The sequence below is a fragment of the Cucurbita pepo genome, chromosome 11 (genome assembly GCF_057944985.1).
Source record: "Cucurbita pepo subsp. pepo isolate OVF chromosome 11, ASM5794498v1, whole genome shotgun sequence".
Taxonomy (NCBI): domain Eukaryota; kingdom Viridiplantae; phylum Streptophyta; class Magnoliopsida; order Cucurbitales; family Cucurbitaceae; genus Cucurbita; species Cucurbita pepo.
The window spans coordinates 2,035,582-2,058,457 of NC_141808.1; the positions used below are offsets into that span (position 1 = coordinate 2,035,582).

The following is a 22,876-nucleotide window of genomic DNA, read 5'->3' on the forward strand; positions in this document are numbered from 1 at the left end:
AAGTGTTCATATCCACACAACTCAATAGTTAGTTCGTGACATCAGTATGGTCTAGATCGCACACATTAACGAAAGACTTACACTGCTTCATCATGTCACCACTAATCAATGACACGTCAACCTAAATTTTTGTAAAAATTTGGGAAGCAATCAAGTTAGATTCCCCTCCATAATCCCATTTATCTAATCCAAATACTATTTAAAAAAATTTGGAAAAGAAATTGAAATGAAAAAAGAAATAATAATAATAATAATAATATATAGATACGTTTTTTATTTGTGGAAGATAAGATTGGAGAGCATCAAAGGTGGAGGAAAAGAGAAAGGGTTGAGTCACCAATGGAGTTTCACTGCCATGGCTGACATAGAATCAACCAATCCCCACATCAAAAAATGCTTCCCATTTCTGTAATTTTCAATAACCCCACAAGGGCATTTCCCTTCCCTTCTTCTCCTTCTTCCTATTCCTCGTTCTTTCCGCAGTCCCCTACAACGGACCCACACCAAATTCTGTTTCTTAACCATTTTGATTAAGGGTAGAGATTAGATTAAGATTAAGATTAAGATTAAGATTAGATTAATCTACCTTTAGGGAAGAAAAGGAAGGAATGAAGCCCTCATTTCGTTTCTCTTTTGATGATGAGGGAAACCAGTTCAAATCGTGAGACTCTGATGCTGACAAATTTCAGGTCACTTCCTTAGAACTTCGATTTTGTTTGTATTTTATGGAGATTTCTTATCTACAATCTCTCTCTAAAACAGGGTTATCTATCTTTTCATCTCTGAACCTTTGCTGTTTCGTTTCCCAGAGCGAGATTGGCTCAGTAGATCGAAATCTCTGCTGTTTTTCTTCAACTCCATGACGATCTAAACCCTCCCTTTTTCATGGCCTGCTTCTTCTTCTTCTTCTTCTGTTTCCTATCGTTCTGGATATGCTTTGCTTTTGTTTTTCATTTCCCTTTGTCTTTGATGGAGGGAGTGCGATGAGATTCTGGGTTTTCGTTGATTGTTCAATCCGAACCAGATTCTTCAAGGGGATGTTCGATTGAGGTAATTTTGTTCTCTTCTTTTACCTGCTGATTGAATCGATGGGTTCTTGTGTTCTGATCGTTTGATCGGTTCTGTTCTGTGGTTTAGCTCTGAAAACTGTTGGGTGCTTGTTGGCTTCATCATGCATTTGCTTTTGCACTGAATTCTTGGATTCTGATTGCTAATATTTGGTTTGCTCTGTTGGATTGACTTTTGTAGACTTCCATATTTGTCTTTGAGTTGTGTTCGAGCTGACTTCTCTTGACCCTTGCTTCCTCTCCTTCTTTCATTTGAATTGGTGGAGAGAGATTAACCTGCACCATATACATTTTCTAACCTTCGAACCGAAACCCCCTCAGATGGAATTCCAGAACCTAAACAACTCAGTTGAGTGCTCCGCTGTCTTCGAGGTTCAGGCTTGTGCCGGGGAGTCGAAAGCATCGACCTCCATGAGAGTGGTGAGGACTTCCTGGGAATCTCAGAATTCCTGTTCTTCAGCTCCCATATCAGATTGGTCTGCTTTTGTCCATTTTCTGCTAAATCGAATGGTCTTTTCTTTTAAACTTCTGATCAGTTCAAGGAGGTGTTCTTCAGAGTTCATCTTCAAGTGTTCATTTGAGTTTCCATTTTTTGAGCTCACTACTGATATTGTTATCTTTGAGCTGACGTTCAAGTGAGTGAATTGTGATGGAAATCTTTTCTTTGTAAATCACTTTAGAGTGGATCTTTGAAGGCCAATGAGGATTCGGGTGTGTTTGATAAAGTCAACTCTAGTCAACTCTCCTCAGCTGCTTTCTTATGGGACTAGTTTTCTGTGTGTGAGATCCTACATCGGTGGGAGAGTAGAACGAAGCATTTCTTATAAGTGTGTGAACACCACCTCTCCTTAATAGACGCGTTCTAAAAACCTTGAGGGGAAGCTCGAAAAGAAAAGTCCAAAAAGGATAATATCTGCTAGCGATGGGCTTGAGCTGTTACACTAAGTTTACGTAACATGAGCTCCATTGTTTTTTGTTTTTGTGCCTAATCGACTTTGCATTAGAAAACTATAGACTGGTCTTCGTTCAATGCCTTTGAATTCAATATGTCTATGATTTTCAGGAATGGGGACTAAAGTGCAGTGCAAGAGTTCCTTGCCAGGATTTTACCCAATGAGGGATCTTAACAATGATTCTAACAGTCATAACTGGCACCTATTTTATGGTGAAAGATCCTTCTCAACTGCACAATATCACGACGTCGTCTCGCCAATGGCTTGCGCAAATGGATATCGAGGCGATGATAAAGATGTAGTGAAGCAAAAAATGCTTGAACATGAGGCCGTTTTCAAAAATCAGGTACGTTTCTTTTTATATCTGATCTTGCAGTTTGGTTCATGAACTCATCGGGGTCTAGCTCTAACCCGGATATTATGTCTTCTGTCGAACTTCAGGTGTTCGAACTACACCGCCTGTACAGAAAACAAAGAGATTTAATGAATAAAATCAAATCCACAGAACTCGGCAGAAACTGTTTAGCTGTAGATTCATTGCTCTTCTCGAGCCCCTTGACGTCTAAAGTTACTTCGAGACGAAATCTGCCATGCTTTCCTGTTGCGAATTCATCTAGTACCAGGTTTTCTATTTCAGGCATTGAAGAAGATCATTCTTCTTTGATTTCTGTAAAAGGTAATAGCCAGAATCCTTGTTTCTTTCCGTCACAAAATGGAAGTACAGTGAAGAACTTGCAGGTTCTCGAGTCCAGACCGACAAAGTTCGGAAGAAAACTGTTAGATCTTCAGCTTCCTGCCGAGGAGTACATCGATAGTGAAGATGGGGAACAAGTCCATGATGGAAATGTGCCTGACATATCAAGTCACAATCACAACGAGGATCAAAAGATTGATATTGAGAGGGATGTCACTGACTTAAACGAACCCATTCAACTTGTAGAAACCAATGCTTCAGCTTATGTTGATCCTCTAGGTTCTGCTTCTTGTCATGGAGAGATTCTATGTCCCAATCCATCTTCAGGGCCACATTCAGGCCTTAAAAATTTGCAGAGGAAAAGTTCATGGCCTGTTTCTTCTCAGCCTATGCATAGTTTACTCAGTAAAGTTCATGAAGCTTCACCTTTTCATTCAACAGATAAAGGTAGGACAGATCAGTCAAGGGAGGGGCAGGTCTTTGGTTTGCAGTTTACCAAAAGATGCCCCGAGATTAAGGGCGAACCACCGTGTTCCTTCATCACTTCTCGTGCATCCGCTCCACATCCAAATGCTCCTGATCTTAGCAAGTCCTGGTCTAACTCCTATTCAACTGCACAAGCTCAGCAATGTATGCAGAGAAATTTTCATTCCCCGTTTCATGGCGTGGAGAGTTCTGGAGAAAGATGGCTTCTTAGTAATGGTTCCGAACTCAATAAAGGTTCCGATAGCGAATTATCGTACTATAACAGGGTCTTTCTTGGGTTTTCATCTGAGTACAAGGAAGAAGTAGGCCGCCCCTCTTCTGTCGGTTATAGCTATCGGATGCAGGGTGATGGTAACAATGAAGCTCCCAAAGACCTAAGTCCTTCCATGTCATTGAAACTCCTCAAGGATTCTAATTATATGAACATGAAGGGTCCAAAAGAGAGAGGTTTTAACATGGTGTTTCCAAATAATTCATCTGATCAAGCAGGACTGGCGGTTGGGGAAAAGTGTGCATTGTTACCTTGGCTCAGAGGTACAACTGGTGGAAGCACTGAAACTACTAATAAAAATTCTCATTCGTTTTGCAATGACATTTTCAACGAAGAGTTTGAATCGGACAGGTCTTCTAAGAATCGAAAACTACTTATAAGATCGACATCTGAGGAATTGCAGGATCCCAAGAAAGCAATGTGTTCTCTCGCTCGACCCTCGGTCCCATGTGAAACTAAAGAAAGCAGGGAATGTAGAGTTCTTGATATCAACTTGCCTTGTGATCCTTCGGTTGCTGAATCAGACAATGAGCCCACCGAGAAACTGAATGAAGCAAAAGTTTCCAGTTTTGGACTTATTGATTTGAACTTGAGTATAAGTGACGACGAAGAATCTTCGAGACCAACGCCAAAATCGACTGTCAGAATGCGGGGAGAGATAGATTTGGAAGCCCCTGCGATTTCCGAGAGTGAGGATACTGTTCCTGCTGAAGAAATTATAGAAGCAGAGCACGAGTTAGCTTCGAAACCTCACTGCAAAGCCATAAACCAAGAAGATGTGCTCATAGAGATAGCAGCAGAGGCAATGGTTTCCATGTCCTCAGCTGTTGGTCACATCTACTTGGAGGATGCAACTTGCAGTGCAGCACAAGATTCTTCGCACAATCCCCTTAATTGTTTGGTGGAGATGGCTTTCTTATGTTCAAATGGTTATGAAAGCGAGTCTCAAGCGGTGGAATCTTCTTTAGAAGGGATGGACACCTTTGAGTCCATGACATTGGAACTGATAGAAACCAAGGCAGAAGAATATTTGCCTAAATCGTCCTCGGTTCCGGGACATATAACAATAATAGAAGACACAGCTAATTTGCTGCAAAACCGTCCTCAAAGAGGCCAGTCTAGAAGAGGCAGGCAACGGAGGGACTTCCAAAGGGACATTCTTCCTGGCCTTGCTTCTCTATCAAGACAAGAAGTTACAGAAGATGTCAATACATTTGGAGGGCTAATGAAAGCAATAGGTCATGTGTGGACTCCAGGCTTGACCAAGAGGAACTCGTTGAGAAACGCTGCCTCTGGCAGGGGAAGGCGGCGATCAGTGGTCAGCCCCTCCCCACAGTCAACTGAGAATCTTCCACTGCTGCCTCAGCCTAGTAACGCTGAGATAGGACTCGACAAAAGGAGCCTGACAGGATGGGGGAAGACAACTCGACGGCCCCGCCGACAAAGACTCCAGGCTGGTAATCTTGCAGCTATTGCTTTAGTTTAGAGATAGTGTTGAGAGTCATCAATTTCTTGAATGGACTGTCAAATTCCCCATTGTACATTTTCAGCTTAAATCCTTGACCTCACATGTTTATCTCTGCTGTTTGACAACTCTATACCATATCATAAGATAAGTGGATAGTTTAGCCAATGTATATCTCTCTCTTAGATTACACTGATGGATCTACTGGTGTTAGATTCTTCCATACCTAGCTGGGTTTCTTTTTTCATTTTTTTAAGAAAATATTAGATATATTGAGATATGCTCGAGTTACTGCAAACTGTAAACGGAAGGTCGACTCACCTTTGCATCATTGATTTGTTCTTTGGGGGAAGATGTTGATGATCTTCAGGAAAGAATACCCTCCACAGATGGTATCAGTAGGGACCTGATAAACTTATCTACCTTGTCGACACGATAGAACGGCTTGGAATAAGCCATTATTCCATTGAATCTCAAAGTTTGTACTCTTTTGAGATTGATTATGCTCGGAAACCCGGGGAGTCGAGGAATAAGAACAATGAAGGTGTCTAAACTATAGAATAAGATGACGAATCGTTGTATTCTGAATAAGAACTCGTATCATACGATGAGCAATGTGGCTGTACATTATTAACTTCTTCCTGAGAAAATCTCTGAAAGTTATCTATATATCTATGTGTATCCTTTGTTTGAGAGTGAGAGGCATCTCCAGCTCCAAATCTGTAAGCTTTCTTACCAAGCTGAATTACACTGTATGCAGGAACCTTTTTCAGCCCTGTACACTTCATCATCAACCTAACTTTCCGAAACTCGTTCCATTCTCCCCCTTCTGCGTATATATTTGATAACAATGTATAATATCCAGTATCATCTGTCTGAATGTTCAACAGTTCGCTTCGGATGTTCTTAGCTATGTCCAATCTCTGGTGAATTCGGCAACCATTTAGCAGAGAACCCCAGATGCTAGCACCTGCTGGAAATGGCATTGATTTGATTATTTTGTATGCTCCATCAAGGTCACCGGCACGACTAAGAAGATCGACTATGCAAGCAAAGTGTTCAATTTTGGGCTCAATTCCATAATCCCGAACGGAGCTGAAGAAGAGCATCCCTTCTTTTACACAACCAGCATGACTACAAGCTGAAAGAACATTCATGACAGTAACATCATTAGGTTTAATTCCTGATTCAAGCATTTTCGAAAAGAGGAAGATAACCTCACTAATCTGACCATGCACACCATAGCTGGAAAGAAGAGTGCTCCATGACACTAGGCTCCTCTCCGACATATTGTCGAAAACTCGCCTCGCCGTTTGGAGGTCTCCACACTTTGCATACATGTCAACTAGAGCTGTTTCAATATAAAGGTCTTTTCGAACACCAAAGGTGATAACCTTGTGGTGGATCCATTTCCCTTTCTCTAGAAAACCCAAATGGGTGCAGGCTTGGATCACACTAACGAAGGCAACGTCCCCAATCTCGAGACAGGTCAAATACATTAGATCAAATAAACTGATAGCTTTAGTCGAGTAACCATTCTGAGATAACCCACAGATCATAGAATTCCATGTCACAACACCTTTTGGTTCCATCTTATCAAATATCATGTATGCTAAGTCTACAAAGCCACATTTTGAGTACATATCTATTAGTGCATTCAGAACATATTCATCCATGAAAGGTCTCTTCATAACATGACCATGTATTTGCAGTCCCAGTTGAAACATACCTTCATTTCCAGAAGCAGAAAGAGAGCTCGCCAGGCTGAACGAGTCGGGCATAAGCCCTTGTTTCTGCATCCTCACAAAGAGAACAAGTGCCTCCTTCAACAACCCCTTTTGAGCATAAACCGAAATGAGCGTATTCCAAACGACAATCCCTCTCCCTCCAACTTCAAGAAGTATCTTCTCACAGTGATCGTGTTTTGCAGCCCCGGCGTACAGTTCGAGCAAAGTCGGTCCTAGACAATCAAGGTTAGTGTCTAATTCGTTCTTTATGACAACACAATGAACAGATTGCCCTTCTCTCAGAAGACCCAAATTAGCACAAGAACGTAGAATAACCATCATAGTCACAGAATTTGGTTCAACATCAGTGTTTCGCATCGAAGCGAACACAGCTAATGCTTCCTGGAAGTAACCACCTTGGTTATAGCTGGAGATCATTGCAGTCCAAGTAGAAGTACTATGGTCAGTAACATTCTCAAATAAAATCTCTGCACTGTGTAAGCTACCACATTTAGCATACATAAAAATCAACGAACTATCCAAAGACCTATCACTTTCAATTCCCATTCTCAAGATATAGCCATGAACAGACTTTGCCAGCCTCAAAACTCCCAATTCACCACAAGCCTCAGCCACAGTGAGTATCAAAACAGAATCCGGTGCCACACCTTCAGAAACCATACAATGAAAAAAATCCAAACCTTCAATTATCTTTCCATTCCCAACATTACACGAAATAATGGAACTCCAAGACACCAAATCTCTCAGTGGCATTTCATCAAACACCTTGCAAGCACTGTCTAAGTACCCCAACTCCCCGTACATACTAAGCAACGAGGTTTCCACAACAGGATCCATATCAAACCCAGATTTGATAACCCTTCCATGAACCCTTTCACCAACACTCAGATCGCCAAACCCAGAACAAGCTCTCAAAACGGACGGGAATGTGTAGGCATTGAACTGAATTTGTTGGCAGAACATTTGGTGATAGAGATTAATGGCTTCCTCGTAAGAGCCGCTCCAGACATGGGATTTAAGAAGCACGCCCCACATGAAGGAATCGGGAGAGTGGAAGGTGCGGAAGACGGATTTTGAAGCTTGAAGATCGCCCATTTGGGAATATGATTCGATGAGCTTTGTGGAAGCAAGTGCGTCTTTATGAAGGGCAGTAACGAGGAGGTGGGCATGGAGTTGAGTGAGCGTCCTCAAGGTGGTGCTGCACTTAAACAAGGGCATATAGAGCCCCATTTTGCACAATCCCTTCTTCTTCTATTTCTCCGCCGTTCGCCAGCTACAGCCTAAACGGATGAGCACCTTTCGCCGCCGTCGGCGGAGGATTTATTTTTCCTTTCATAACCTTTTTCCGCCCCTCGAACGACTTCTTTTTTTCTTATTTTTTATATCATATAAATTATAAGAAAAAATATATATATTTTTTCTTACATTTCTCAAAAAAAAAAAATAATAATAATAATAATTATTATTATTATTATTATTATTTTAAGTTTTATTTATCAAAATTTATAATTATTCGGATCCAATCTTAGGACATGAGTATTTTTTTTTTGTACTAAACTTAGTACCACTCTGTCAAACTCATTAATACGAAAAAGCTTTTAATATATTTTATATATTTTTATTTGGCTCGGGTCAACTCAAAAGTTTTGCCCATGATCCCGAAACCGAACCGATTCAGTTCGGGTTCAGAAAATGAACCAAACCCTACCCGAAATGCTAATCAAACCCAACCCAACCCTTATAGTTCGGGTTGGGTTGGTCCGGGTTGTCGAGTTGTCAGGTTGAACGTACACCCTTACTAGTATCAACAAATATTTTTTCTTTAGGTCATTTTTTTTTCCTCCCGCTCTACGTGGCTTCCTCTTTTTCGGTTCGGTTTTCCTTTTTTTCCTCTCAATTTTTCTTGAGGGCAATCTCATAGGCTTCGTGAACCCAATGTCAATCTTATGTCTTGCAACTCTTTCATATCATCTCAACGTTAAAAATCTAAAATCTCGAAATTGTCCATCAACCCAGATAAAAGCAATTGATACAGAGGTGCATTGAGAAGTTTTTTTTGGTGTTCGAACTGAAAACGATCTACGATGTAGCTATATTGGTCACAATCAGGTTAAAGATGATGAGCATTCATAAGAAGACAGCTTTTCTTTTGATATATAAAGTTTACTTTAATTTTCGAACGATTATTTTTATTTAAGTTATTTCATCTCCTTTATTAAAGCAACATTTAAATCCAATTAAAATACCATATAAATAAATAAATAAATAAATAAAATATTTTGGAAACATATTTATAATTTTAAATAAGATTAAATCATGTCAGCAGCTTTGGGGATTGCATGCAGCAGGCAGCAGCTTTTAGGGGTTTCTATTTCCAGCTTCCATGTCCACTTTCAGTTTCAGGCACCAAAACAAAAGCCTTGTTAAAAATCTGCCTTCTTTTTTGTTCTTTTTATGAAGCAGCTTTCCAACACTTTTCTTAAACGAAATTACTGACTACTATTCACTTTGTTTCCATTTTTAATTTTTACCACACTGTCAAACTTGTTTCACTGTTCAGTAATAATATCAATCTGCAGTTCCAATGGCATGGCTACAACTGGAACAGCAAGACCCATCTCACCTCCCATCACTCACTCCAACTCCATGCAAACACAACAGCTCAACTAGTTAAGATGACACTTTAATAGAAGATCGAGACCGAGAACTGTTATTTTAGGACAATGAATAAAGATCACAACCTCAAAAGAAGAAAAAAAGTATGTGTAAACTACTGGTGAACGGCATGTATAAATTTCACCACCACAATCATACATCAAAACTTCTAGCAGCATGACACGATAGTAAGCGATCCTGGTCAGTTGAGCTAAGACGATTCAAAATATAAAGACATTGAAAATGTGTTATAATAATAATTTACAAAAATTTTGAACCCCACCTAACCAAAATTCATGAAACAAACCCTTTAACCACCAACCCAACTTTCATCATAAACAATGGCAATTAAACACGTTTAATTCACTTACAATCCATCCATACATGGTAGGCTCCCCAATGAGTTGAATGAAAATATAGGCGACATAACCGACACTCTTTCTGGTATGTACAAATTCAAGCATGCATAAAAACGACCATACATGTATATAACCATCCCCAATTTGGCTTTTTGGGCCAATTACGTACAAAAAGACCCCATCTTCCCCTAGACATGAAATATTATTCAATGTGATGGTCACACTCTGGTTGTTCTTTTAAACCGGTAGATATGTGATGAAACTATGATTATTTTTGTTTCTTTCTTCTAATTCTATATCCAACGGTATAAAATTATCAACCATATTGTGCCAATCAAAAAAATAATTTTATTTATAGAGATAAGTGAAGGAGTTCATACCACAATTGGTGTGTTGATGAGTAGTAGTAGTGGGTCATGTTCTACGCATCATGCCGGGCGGCACAATATCGCCTAGCAAGCCCTCGTCGGAAGCAACTTGAGGCTGTGAGTTTGTTGGTTCTTGTTGCTCCAACGACAACGCATTGGATGATGATGATGCTGCTGCAGTGGACAAGTGCTGTGAGTGGTGGTCACGGGCAGTGGGAGTGTCATTATTATTATTATTGTTTCTGGGCGGCGGCTGAGTTTCATGGTAATAAATATGTGCGCCTTGAGGTGAAAATTGAGACCCAAAAGCAGCTTTGTGCGCCATGTTAAGTCCACCTCGAGGGAATCCAACGGTGTGATGACAGTGTTGCCCTTCATATGTTGTTATCACAACGCTTGGATCTTCAGATGACCGTTCTACCCTTTTCTTCACTGTGCATTTGCTGTTCGTGCACCTATAGTAACTCCTGAAAATAATTAATTATACCCTTTGTTATGGAACATTATTAGACTAAATATGTGTCTATCAACTCTTAAAATTACACATTAAAAAAAATCAAAGTTAACAAAAATAGTAATCAATTTGCGATAGTTTAATCTAACAAAGATGAGACATATAAATCTGTATGTATCTACCTACTTATGTACCTTTCTTTGTTATATATGAATACAAACACATAAAATTAAGCCTTTTAATCTTTGTCCCACATTCTCGGTTGATTAAGATAATATCATTCAACCTCGAGTTAACCCATGGATCCGAAGTTATGGCTAAGTTACCCTAACATAATCATTGAGTATGTTTTTTTTTTGGAATTGTGAATTTATGTATAGAACAAAATAGGTAGAAAATAGATGTCAATATATATATATAGATAATCAGAAGTAGGATCATATAGATTACGTACCTAGGAAATGGACTGTACTTGACAGCCTTTTGGCCATATTTCCTCCACCGGTAGCCGTCTTCAAGATGATCAACTTCGCTTTTAGTCATGAATGCAAATCGTGGCTGCCGTATTCGCTTTTGCCCCTTCTTTTTGACCTTCTGCCTACAAAATATTTCACCTACATTTGTGAAGTAAAAGCAAATTCTTGAAAATCAAACCAATTCTGTTCTAAAACACAGTATTTCCCTCATCAATGTAATATTTCACACTAAACTCGAATACCCAAATGTTCAGAGTTATAAATTTCGTATAATTCGAGGTATCACGACAATCTCGATTCGAAAGCCAGATGTTCGAATTTACAGGCCTCAAAAGAATCTAAATAAGCAATTAGTAACATAATAATAAAATTGGAAAAGGGGAAAACAAGGTGCATTTCATTAAGCAGAAAACAAAAACCATTAACTCAGTGATTATGATGTAATTAGAGAAGAGCAAACGATCCATCATTTCAAAGAACCCACAAAGAATTAGGTAACGACAGACCCAGATGGACCAGAAAGAAAGAAAAATTAAAATAAAATGTTTTTATTGAAGTATTATCAAATCATCCATGGTAAGTACATGCAGTAAAAAATAATAAAAAATATTTCGTATTTTTTTATTTGACAGATTTAACGTAGCGCAAAAAAAGAATTAGAGTAAAGGGGAATGGCATTCCCGCCGCAATAACGGCGGTGTTGGAGGACTAGTTTCTAAAAACTGCAAAACGGTCCCTATATTTTAATGTATTCACATTCAATAGCCCCTGCTTTTATCGAATTTACGAAACTACCTCCCCAACTTGCAGGATGGGGTTTCAAGCAACGAGTACTTGCGCTCTCGCCTAATTTCGTGTGCTCTTTTCGAATCGAAACCAAAATACAGCAAATTACCAGAAACCAAAACCGCATGAAATTATTCGAAAACGGTTATTCCGATTAACTCTATACTAAAATTCGAAGAATCTGCGATTTTAATTTATTTTAGGGCAAAGAGAGAGAAAGCAGAAGCTAATCTCGCCATTAAAGTTGCAGAACGAAAACAACGATGATGAAGTAATGAAGATACTGTTAATCGATCAGAACTCACGGAATCTCAGGCAGTTTCTCCGGCGGTTCTCCGCTAGAACTGGAAGACATTGAAGGATTCGACGCGACTGGAACAGGAGCATCAGGACTCTGTAATCCGCCGGTTTCATCGACGGCCAGCGCGGAGGTTCCAGGTAAATCAGGCTTGTCATCGAGGAATCGAGTAGGTTGAGCATCGTGGGAGAGGAAATTCCAGCCGAATTCAGTGAGGACGGCGGAATCTCTATCGGCGGGAAAGAAGTAAAAAGAATCAGCGGAGGGGAGTGCGTTGGTCCAAACAGTAGAGGAATCGGCGGTGGAGAAACTCGGCGGAGAATCAGGATTGTGAGAAGGATCCATGATCGGAATCGGAGGGGAACTGAAATCAGAGGAGAGAATTAGGGTTTGTGTGGAGAATGGTACGTTACAGATTACAGAAATGGAAAGGACGCGTAGTTTTGTGAACTTTTTGAAAGGTTTTCGAAAGCTATGTCCCCTCAATATACAGTTCCATCCAGAGAAAGAGAAGCTTAGAAGGGGGGAACATGGAAGGAGCGTGGGCCCCACTCTCCCTCCATTTTTTAATTATTTCATTAATTAATTAAATAATAATCATTAATTAAAAAAATTATCACCAAGTATCAAAAGTGAATATTAATTAAATTTTAATTCATATTCTACCGAACTTTTCATTGGTTCATGTACTTCCTTATAATGATTCTATCGAATAAACACGAGTAAATTAAACGATATTACTGTACTAATTAGGGTTATGAAATTTTTTTATTTTTTGGGCACGGGTAAATTAAACGATATTCCCGTACCAATTAGGGTTGTGAATTTTCCGTTCACGAGCAGTATAGAATTAGTAGTATGTGAAAACTATTCAAATGAGCACGGATAAATTAAACGAAATTCCCGTACTAATTAGGGTTATGAATTTTTAATTCACGGGATGAAAATTATTCAGTTAGCCACCGATAATTAAACGATATTCTCGTACTAATTAGGGTTATGAATTTTCCGCTTAAAATAATTAAATATGAATTAAATTTATGACTTAATTATAATTAAATTTATAATTCAATAAAAAAAAGTGAGGGAAATATTTTTTAAAATAAAAAAATTACCAAAAAAAAAAAGTTAAATAATGCCGCTTTCCGACACAGAGGAACACCATGTTTTTCTGCACCATCACGTAATTTGCCTTTTTATTTTTTTAATTCGCTTTTTTTTTTAATATTAATTAATTAATTTATTTTATTAATTTATTTACGTCGCCACGCAAACTTCCAACCTCTCTATCTCTCCTCTTTCTCTCTCATTGTATTTAATTTTACTTAATGCAATGTTTCCCTTTTTTTGTATTATTTATAAATCAATCCTTTTATATCTAAAATCGAAAATAAATAAATAAAATTTAAAATCAATAATTTATTATCGAATCTCGAGGATCTCAAATATGTTTTTAGTTTGCTCAACGCTAATCAAACGTAGTCATTCGGTTCAGTCCGACGAGTTAAATAGACATCTTTAACGCTCGTTCATTTTTTTTTTTAGTTTGCACTATATGAACCGAACGTAATCATTCAACCATTGTTTAGGGTTTAGCTAGTCTTTCGTATGCCGAGATCGACATCTAATGTGTAATTGTGCAATCCAACTACACAAGATCGATGGAAACCCAAATGATAGTGACACGATGGCCCGTTAGACAATGATTGGTCTGCGTGAGTGCTAGCACGTCCTCTTTTGGGATGCCACGATGTTGACACATTAAAGCCTATACATATCCTATAAACCGTATAAAGTGACTTTCTTCGTAGCTACAAATACATCATTGTTACTCACCTCGACCAAATTTGACTCCGTATATAATTTACTTGCTGGGTTTTGACCCGTGCACTTACACGACCACATTTATCCCAACTACGCCTATCATCGGTACCTAATACATCGAGTATTTTAAATATATATATATATTATTAATGAAAGGATTTACCATCGTTATCAATTAATATGTACTTATCGATAATTTGTATTAGTGTCGTTATCATGCATTAATGTTGAATAAGATTTAAATTAGTAGGAATAAAATATTAAATTTACTATAATTTTAAAATTTTATTTTATTGAATTTTTTCAATTTAAATGATTATATTAACTAATCGTATCATGGTTTAGAGTTAAGTTTAAAAAAACGATTTTTTTTTGCTCGGTAAACTGGAGTACGAGTATCAATACCAAATAGAGATGTACACTTAACTTGCCGGGAATCTCCTCATTAGCTACATGTGGTCCGAGATAAAGATGGATTATATTCTCTATCTCCGACCCCGCTCTCCACATTCACCTTTATCTATCTATCTATATATATATATATATATATATTGTCAAACATGATATGCCTCAAAATGTACTATAGTGAGATACGACTAGTTGTCAACTTCTCCCTACCAAAGGTTATATATTGTGAGTCGTTGTTATTTCTCTCTTGCTTGCTTATATAACGTCTCTTTCAAAAAACTCTTTTTCAAAAATCTCTCTGCCCTCGTTTTCTAAAACCTTCTCTTAAAATCGAGGCCAGAGGCTCGAGCATACGTCGCATGGCCGTAGGCGACGCAAGAACGAATTGGCTTAACTCACTTGTCATTGAAAAGTGAGTGCCGCACAATCGAAAGTCCGCTGCCATCAAAAGTGCGATTGTGACAAGTGGCATCATATATATATATATATATCTTGTAACGTTGTAATATTAAAATTTAAATTTTAGAAATTGAAATAAAAAGTGGGAATGGAGATGGAGAAGGGTTCACGTCTCGGTCCCGCCCAATAAGGACAATTTGGTAATTTAGTTATAATATAATTAATTTAAAATTAGTATTTACACAAAATAATATAAAATACATATAATTAATTAATGCAGATAGATCATAGGATTTATATAGCTGTTAACGAGTGGTTGAAAAATTATTAAGGGGTTGTTTTGGGGTTCCAAATTATTATTATTTAATAATTGAAAACTGTTGAAAATTAAATAAAAATCAATTTATCTTGGGGCCACCAATAAATTTTTTTTATTTATTAATTTTTTATTTTCCTTTATGGTTCATTAATATATATAAAACGATTTTTTAAATAAATAATATTTTTTTTAATGTTTTCGTTGCATCTAGATTTTGAATTTAAGATTTTAAAATGTTAAATTAAAATATGTATACTATAATATATTAAAAATTATACGATATTATAAAATAATAATTATACGAAATTTTGAATAGGTTTTTTATATTAACTTAATATTTAATAATTAATAAGTGATTAGTTCTATAATTTATAAATATATCAAATATATTTAAATCAATTTCTTTGGATAAACACGAATTTGAATATATATATATATATATATTAAAATTTCGAGTTAAAATTGATTTTTTTTCAATAATTGAGTGATTTTAAAAATTTTAAAATCGTATTAAAAATCATCCCGATATAATTAAATAAGATTTTATTTTATTTTATTTTATTTATTATTATTATTATTATTTAATTAATGAGCTAACTTGATTCTAAAGCAAAAATGTCATTTTCACCCCCACACCCCCAAACATTTGCTTTTTACACTACCAACCCAACCAACCATTTCCTTCCTCCATATATATATATATATATATATATATTTAATTCTAATTCAAAATATATAAATATAAATTGAAATTATCTCAATCGGGAAAAAGGTTCCTACGTTAACACCTGTGGAATTTGAGTGCAAAATGGCCCGGAAGCGAAAGTGAAAAAAAATCGTATTTTAACCATTTATATGTGTAAGATTCTTAAACTTGAGCGTTTCCTTACAGATTCGTCGAAAAACATCGAAAGAAACAAGGGTTTTTCAGATAGTGATTCGAGTGCCTCCACGAGGGTCTTTTCATACGGGTTGAGGTTGTGAAGTCTTGTCGACACGAGTAAATGTTTTTTTTCTATTTTAAATAAATAAATAAATAAATAAATAAATAAATATATATATATATATATATATATAATCGTAATAATTTTAATTCTACATACCCTTGCATTCTTATATTTCTTGGTCATGTAATTTTAAGTCATTTTAAAAAAAAATTAGAATTATTTTAAAAAATTGAATAAAGCGTACCTTATTCGGTTCAGAAAGCTCTCTTACTATATATTTCATATTTTTCTATAGCTTCAAAAAACGTCTCTCATTAATTACAATGTCGAGTTGTTCCTTACTCACTTGTCCTCTTACCTAAAAACCTACCACGACGTATGACCTACTTTCCCTTTTCCATTTTTACCCAAACATACGGCCTCTAAATGTTTTAGAATCTCACAAAAATAGAATTTTTAGCAAGTTTTACCTACGATAATCGAGAAAAATCTCTCACCCAAAAAGCCTATCGTTGCAGAAATTTCTACCGAATAACTACAACTTTGTACTCGATTTTTTTTTCCTTCTAGGGTAATGAGATCTCGGAGAGCGAAAATAATTTTATTATAGTTCAATAGTGTGAGATCTCTTATCAATTGGAGAGAGAATGAAACATTCCTTATAAGGGTGTGGAAACATCTACTGATCAGACATATTTTAAAACTTCAAACAAAGACAATATTTGGTAGTGGTGGAGTTGAGGTGTTACAAATAGTTACGAGCGTAAAGGAATGAAGTAGAGATAGATATGAACCTAAACCATGACGAACAGTGCCCTACCCTAACCCTAACCCTAACCCTAGTTGACATTTATATTAAAATTTGGTGGGGCCTACATAAAGCCACTGAAGGACACGTGTTGTATTATAAGGACGGGCCCACATTGTCAATTCAAGAGATTTTGGAGATTTTCAACTTTTGGTAAGTGGAGGGAAAGCAACAGACCAATGCCCATTGCCCACAGACAAAATATCTCCCTTCGCTTATTATCATGACTTTTTAAACCCCTAAATAAAAAATTAAAAAAAAAAATTTAATTTTGTATTTAATAAATTATTAATTTTTTTTAAATAAATAAAAGTTGCAGTTTTAAATTTTTTTGGACCAAATAAGTATAAACAAAAGTTCGATTAATTTAATATTAATAAATAAAAAAGAAAACCAAATATTCTCTATAAATTAAAATTAATTTAATGAGAATGGGCCTCTTTTTGGGCTTTTTAAACTTGGGCCAAGTCCATTATCATAGAATCATTGCCACATAAATTAAGAATTTTTCAAATTGGTTATAATTAAAAATAAATAAATAATTTTTAAGAAACCCTTTAGTCTTTCAATTTTGATATTTTTTTTAATTCACAAATTTATTAAATACACAAAAAAAAAAAAAAAAAGTTTATAGACTCGATGGATACAAACGCGTCAAAATTTAGAGACTAAACTTGGTGTCGTTGAGGTATAGTGATATACATTCTCACATGCATGTCCGATGAAACAAACGTCATCTAGTAAATAAAATATGTCAACATAAACATAGTTCAACCATAATTGATATACATTCCTTCTTTCTTGTTAACTAGATAAGGCATAGACTCGAATAAAGTATCAGACTACGTAGGTTACTACGACAACAAAAGCAAAAGCATCAAACTGTAACATTAACCTTCTTTCAAATACTCGGACTTCTAAGAAGCAAAGAAATTCTTGAACCATTGAACCGAGTCCTTGGAGTATCTCCTTCCGCTTATCCTGTGATCAACATAGTTCAACCATAATTGATATATATTCCTTATTTCTCGTGCTCCAAATTTGTTGTACTAACATAATAATAATAACAACTAGATATCAGACTACGTAGGTTAACTCGAAAAAGTTCTTGATGAACATGGACCCAACAACAACAACAAAAACAAAAGCGTATCATTAACCTTCTTTTAGATACTCGGACTTCTAAGAAGCCAAGAAATTCTTGAACCATTGAACCGAGTCTTTCGGGTATCTCTTCAGCTTATCCCGATAATCAACATAGTATAGGCCAAACCTTGAAGTGAAACCAGCTGCCCACTCCCAATTATCCAACAGAGACCAAACAAAATACCCTTTCACATTGCAGCCATCTTCCCTGCAGTGCACATAACAACAAGATTGCATGACAGAAAGAAACTGACCAGACAAGCAAAATCACCATTGACACTGAAGAAGAAGAACTCACTTAATGGCAGCCAGAAGGCTCGTTAAGTAGCCATCGTGGTATCTGATCCTCTTTTCATCCTTCAATGCTTCTTTAATTGGTTTAAATGGGTTATTTGGATCGTCCATCCCTGTTGTAACACCCATTAACAGCGAGTCAGATCTTTACTTTTTGTCAAAAAAATTTGAGCTTAAAGCCGAGTGTTACCATTTTCTGTGATGATCACTAGTGGGTTTCCATAGTTGTTCTTGATGTAATTCATTAAACTTCGCATCCCACGAGGAACTATGTATAACCATATAGAACTTGCCTGCAAGTTCATAGAAAAGATTTGAAATCGATTTGAATCTATGTTCTTGTCTTTTGGTTTTTGCTAAAGATAAGAACAGAACCGTACCCTTTCTGCAATGGTTTTCAGGCCCTTGAATGCTGCATAAACAAGAACACAGAACCAGGGGAGAGTATTAAAAAGGGTACACTTCAAATTCTGATTCTGATATGAGTAAGTTATTCAAATGAGTTGATGTTTAGAATGAGAGTTCTTACGAACGGTGAAGGCACCAGAATCAGCAATGGTGTCATTCAGGACAACCCCAATAATGTTTGTGTGGTTATGATAAGCGTAAAATGTGGTGTAATGATTTATACCAACAAAATCCAGAGACCCTTTTACCAAAGCCGCCTGCGGCTGTGAAAACCTCGGCAGCCGCTCTCCCGCTCTGCTTCTCATGGAGGTCGGATAGTCACCAAAGATCAACGGGTTGAGAAACCTGAAAGTGAATGAACTTAGATCCCAATATGACAGAAATTGGGGGAAACTGATAAGAATTTGGTATGAATCATCACCATCCAAGCTGAAAATCTTGAGCTCGTTGAGCAGCTGCAATGTCCTCGGTGGAATTCGAACCTGGTTCGAACCAGATAACATCAAGCGAGATCCCAAGCACTCCCCTCTGTCTCCTCTGCAAATAAAACCCCCAAAATTTCACACCATTTTGATGAAAATGTTCCACAATCTCAAACAATCTCGTTAGGGTTCTTACCTTGTACTTTCTTCTGTAAATATCAGAGACGGTGGCGTGAGAGAGGAGAACATTGTGCGCAACAATGTAAGGCTCAGTAGCAGAGTTTCCACTCCGACACACAAAATGGAGAAGAATGGAGCAGCGCCCCGGCGCCTGGAGACCGACATCATAGCCCTGAGTAGCGAATGTATGCGGTTCGTTGAACGTGATCCAATGCTTCACTCGATCGCCGAACCTCTGGAAGCACGTCTCGGCGAAAATCGCGAAATCATTTCTGCAATTTCCAAGTTACGAATTGAAATGGATACAGAAAAGGATCGGGATGGGGATGAAGATTAGGGTTTAGGGATTTACATGATCTGGGGGCTGAGCCAGCCATTGTACTTGTCTTCCAGAGCTTGAGGAAGGTCCCAGTGATAGAGAGTGACATAGGGTTCGATTCCTGGTTGAAGAGAGTGTTGGAGGATTCAAAAACCATTGAATTTGAATGAGATTGAAAGTATGGGGAAATGGGTGTTGAAGAAGAAGATGAAGAACATTCATACCGTTGGCTAACAAAGCATTGACGAAATTGTTGTAATGATCAACTCCAGCTTCGTTGATCTCTCCACTTCCATCTTCACACAACCAAATTCACATCACACCTTATTTCTTTGTTTCCATAATCAATTCATAATTCCTCAAAATATTTCTTTAAAATTCCCACCAAAATTTAACAAACTAACTGTTAAACAACTCCGCAATTATACGATATTGTCCATGAATGACTCTCCATCCAACACCTCCCCATGATCAAGGGAGGGCCTCATACCAATAGAGAGACTATTATTTGATTATAAACTCATGATCATTCCCTAAATTAGCCGATGTGGGATCCAACACCTCCCCTTGAACAAAGTACGCCTCTCCATGATCGAGGCTCGGCCTCATACCAATGGAAAGAGTATTTTTTGATTTAAACCCATGATCATTCCATAAATTAGGGGATGTGGGACTTTTATCATCCAACACCTCCCCTCGAACAAAGTACGCCTCCCCTTATTCAAGGTTCGGCCTCATACCAATAGAGAGAGTATTTTTTTTATTATAAACTCATGATCATTCCCTAAACTAAACGACGTGGGACTTTCATCATCCAACACCTCCCCTCGAACAAAGTACGCCTCCCCCTAATCGAGGCTCGACTCCTTTTCTTTTGGAGTCCTTTGTTCGACATTTGAGAATTTATCGATCTACTGACACGACTAAGTTTAGGGCATGTGATACCATGTTAGATGAACACGACTCCACAATGCTATGATATTGTCCACTTCGAGTATAAGTTTTCATGGCTTTGTTTTGCACTCTCTCAAAAGGCCTCAAACCAATCGATAGAGTATTATATAAGTTTTGATTATAAATAAACGATCCTTCCCTAAATTAATGTGTGATTTCATCTTCCAACAAACGTAAAAAATAAAAACTAAAATGTAATTTAGTTTTTTCTTATAAACTAATTATAAAATAAAAAGGAGAGAGAGAGAATTACTTGGGAAGATTCGAGACCAGGCAATGGAGAATCGGTAGGCATCCATACCCATATCCTTCATCAGTTTAATATCTTCCTGTTTCCATTATTTTTTTTATTTATTTTCTCAATTCTCTAATTAACATTTAATAATTTAAATTATTAAAAAAATACGGTTACCGGATAACGGTGGTACTGGTCCACTGCCACATCTGCATTGCTAAAATCAACTACCTTTCCTGCACCATTTCATAAATAATGATTATATACATTTAATTAAATAACAAATAATATAATTACAAAAATTTAAACTTTTAAAATATTATACTAAATTTTACAAAAAAAAAAAAAAAAAAAAAAACTTAAATATTAAGATTTATTTTTATTTAATTTTCCCAATATTTTCTATAAAATGAATAAAAAATAATTACCAAATGAATGGGAAAATTTGTCCCAAACTGTGGGTCCCCTTCCGTCCTCCTTCACGGCTCCTTCGAACTGTGTTCACATACATACATACATATATATATATATATATATATATATATATATATATATATATATATATTATATTCAAATTTATAATAGCATATTATTTACGATAAGTAAATAAATAAATAAAGGAACCTGAAAAGCAGAGGATGCAGTTCCGAAAACAAATCCGCTCGGAAAACCGCTTCTGGTAATCTGCGCGGAACAAATCTGAAACCCTAACACCACCATTACCACTGCCAAACCGACGCCAACGGCGGCGCCTCTTCCTCCGGCAACCATCGCGGCGAGAATTTAGGAATTCGAATAGTCGAGATTTGGTGTATGCGTCGGAGAAGTGAAAGAAAAAAGCAGAGAAAGAGAGAGAAAGTGGAGAGAATTTGAAGAAGTGGAGAGAGAATGTGAAATGGAAGGGCGCGAAGAAGTCGGTAGTGACGGTGGCGACGGTGGTGAAAGGGCGTCAAAAAGAAAAGAATCGGCCGCCTTTTTAAAATCGGGAGCACTACTGCCTTTATGTGGAAATCCAACTCAGGACAAGTCCCTCAGTTCACACGCCTTCCATTCATTTTATATATATATATATATATATATATATATATATTTTTTTTTTTTTTTTTGTTATTTTTTTTTTGCTGGCCCCCAACCTTTTCTCTAGCTGGGTTAGTTCGGGTTAATTAGGTTGGTAACTCAACCTAATCCTAACATTTTTACAACTGAACCGAACTCAACCCTCTACTTTTGGGTTGGGTCGTGGAGTTGTCAAATTTTTTTAAGTATTATTTATCCTCAATTTATAATTATTCGGACAGAGATAAAATATATTAAAAGTTTCCCAACAAACATGATCTATAATTATTCACATAAAAATAAATAAATAAAAAATAACCAGCAAAAATTGTAACATATTAAACATTGTCATAAAACGTTTCTTAATAATGGATTAAAGTAAGAAAAAATATAAGGATTGATCATCAAATTAAATAAACAATAAAAATGATTGATTTAAATATATTGTATATAAAAAAAATACTATAAAATATTTTAATGATATAGTGGACTGTTGGAATAACCTATTAAAATTTTTTTAATGAAATTAAATAAATAATAAAGATGATTATTGTATATAACAAAAAAAAAATATATATATATATATATATATTATAAAATATTTTAATGGCATATTAAAAAAATAATATAAAAATATTAAACAAAATAATATAAAAAAATATTAAATTTGGAGGTCTATAAATTTTGAAAAAAAATTAAAATATTTGTAGAAAGCTTAAAATTTCAGAAAGATTTACATAATTAAATAGAAAAAAATTCAAAATATTATTAAAAAAATCGAACAAAAAAATTTAATGTTCGAGAATATTACGTCATCTAATTTGTACACGTCATGGACAAAAGTCCAGGTGGGCAATGACTGCACTCCATCTGGAAGGGAAAAAATTCAGGGTTTCCCTGTCATCTTCTGCCACGTTGGCACTCTCATGTATTGCGCGTGAGGTTATCATTTGTTCCTCTCCTTCACAAACGCCCACTAAAATAACAATAATAATAATAATAAATTCAAATCACAAATCATATATGACAATTCGAGAGTGTTCTACACGCAACAGCTAAGGGTGGATGACACGCTTT

General features: G+C 36.3%; 4 protein-coding genes across 10 annotated transcripts; 1 reads left to right on the forward strand and 3 right to left on the reverse strand.

The window, feature by feature from the left end:
• The first annotated feature begins 273 nt into the window (after nt 1-273).
• On the forward strand, nt 274-5,132 carry LOC111805327 (uncharacterized). Of its 6 annotated transcripts, none has more exons than XM_087128452.1 (4): nt 312-1,050; nt 1,389-1,487; nt 2,131-2,366; nt 2,462-5,132. In XM_087128452.1, exons 3-4 carry the CDS (start codon nt 2,133-2,135, stop codon nt 4,955-4,957), a joined length of 2,730 nt encoding a protein of 909 aa, XP_086984578.1. In that variant the 5' UTR covers nt 312-1,050; nt 1,389-1,487; nt 2,131-2,132; the 3' UTR covers nt 4,958-5,132. The 6 variants fall into 6 exon arrangements, 5 of the variants coding, with proteins under 5 accessions (XP_086984578.1, XP_023546116.2, XP_023546117.2 ...); XM_023690348.2 differs by lacking the exon at nt 1,389-1,487 and having other exon boundaries at nt 313-689; nt 763-1,050; XM_023690349.2 differs by lacking the exon at nt 1,389-1,487 and having other exon boundaries at nt 313-689; nt 810-1,050.
• A 334-nt stretch (nt 5,133-5,466) lies between these two features.
• LOC111805328 (putative pentatricopeptide repeat-containing protein At1g69350, mitochondrial) lies at nt 5,467-8,044 on the reverse strand. The gene is given in 2 exon segments (XM_023690351.2): nt 5,467-5,510; nt 5,512-8,044. Coding segments are annotated over 2 exon segments (2,424 nt in total). The 5' UTR covers nt 7,915-8,044; the 3' UTR covers nt 5,467-5,489.
• A 1,388-nt stretch (nt 8,045-9,432) lies between these two features.
• Nucleotides 9,433-12,571, reverse strand: LOC111805309 (putative WRKY transcription factor 57). 2 transcript variants are annotated; one of them, XM_023690312.2, is made up of 3 exons: nt 12,088-12,571; nt 10,975-11,118; nt 9,433-10,533 (listed from the first exon to the last, which is right to left on the reverse strand). In XM_023690312.2, exons 1-3 carry the CDS (start codon nt 12,423-12,425, stop codon nt 10,113-10,115), a joined length of 903 nt encoding a protein of 300 aa, XP_023546080.2. In that variant the 5' UTR covers nt 12,426-12,571; the 3' UTR covers nt 9,433-10,112. The 2 variants fall into 2 exon arrangements, with proteins under 2 accessions (XP_023546080.2, XP_086984855.1); XM_087128729.1 differs by having other exon boundaries at nt 10,975-11,134; nt 12,088-12,240.
• Nucleotides 12,572-17,502: 4,931 nt separating this feature from the next.
• LOC111805307 (beta-glucosidase 40) lies at nt 17,503-21,809 on the reverse strand. The gene is made up of 14 exons (XM_087128299.1): nt 21,368-21,809; nt 21,172-21,238; nt 20,921-20,979; nt 20,762-20,837; nt 19,779-19,850; nt 19,588-19,675; nt 19,252-19,507; nt 19,055-19,170; nt 18,755-18,978; nt 18,606-18,637; nt 18,416-18,518; nt 18,230-18,338; nt 17,946-18,139; nt 17,503-17,766 (listed from the first exon to the last, which is right to left on the reverse strand). The coding sequence occupies exons 1-13, from the start codon at nt 21,512-21,514 to the stop codon at nt 17,968-17,970; spliced, it is 1,521 nt and encodes a 506-aa protein (XP_086984425.1). The 5' UTR covers nt 21,515-21,809; the 3' UTR covers nt 17,503-17,766; nt 17,946-17,967.
• Nucleotides 21,810-22,876: the final 1,067 nt, after the last annotated feature.

Coding starts and splice junctions, on each gene's coding strand:
- LOC111805327 (XM_087128452.1), top strand. CDS start 2,133: ATGGGGACTAAAGTGCAGTGCAAGAGTTCCTTGCCAGGATTTTACCCA. Junction 2,367..2,461: donor AGGCCGTTTTCAAAAATCAG/GTACGTTTCTTT, acceptor GTCGAACTTCAG/GTGTTCGAACTACACCGCCT.
- LOC111805309 (XM_023690312.2), bottom strand. CDS start 12,425: ATGGATCCTTCTCACAATCCTGATTCTCCGCCGAGTTTCTCCACCGCC. Junction 11,119..12,087: donor GAGAAACTGCCTGAGATTCC/GTGAGTTCTGAT, acceptor AATATTTTGTAG/GCAGAAGGTCAAAAAGAAGG. Junction 10,534..10,974: donor AAGTACAGTCCATTTCCTAG/GTACGTAATCTA, acceptor AATTATTTTCAG/GAGTTACTATAGGTGCACGA.
- LOC111805307 (XM_087128299.1), bottom strand. CDS start 21,514: ATGGTTGCCGGAGGAAGAGGCGCCGCCGTTGGCGTCGGTTTGGCAGTG. Junction 18,519..18,605: donor TGAAAACCATTGCAGAAAGG/GTACGGTTCTGT, acceptor ATGAACTTGCAG/GCAAGTTCTATATGGTTATA. Junction 18,339..18,415: donor AGTGATCATCACAGAAAATG/GTAACACTCGGC, acceptor GTGTTACAACAG/GGATGGACGATCCAAATAAC.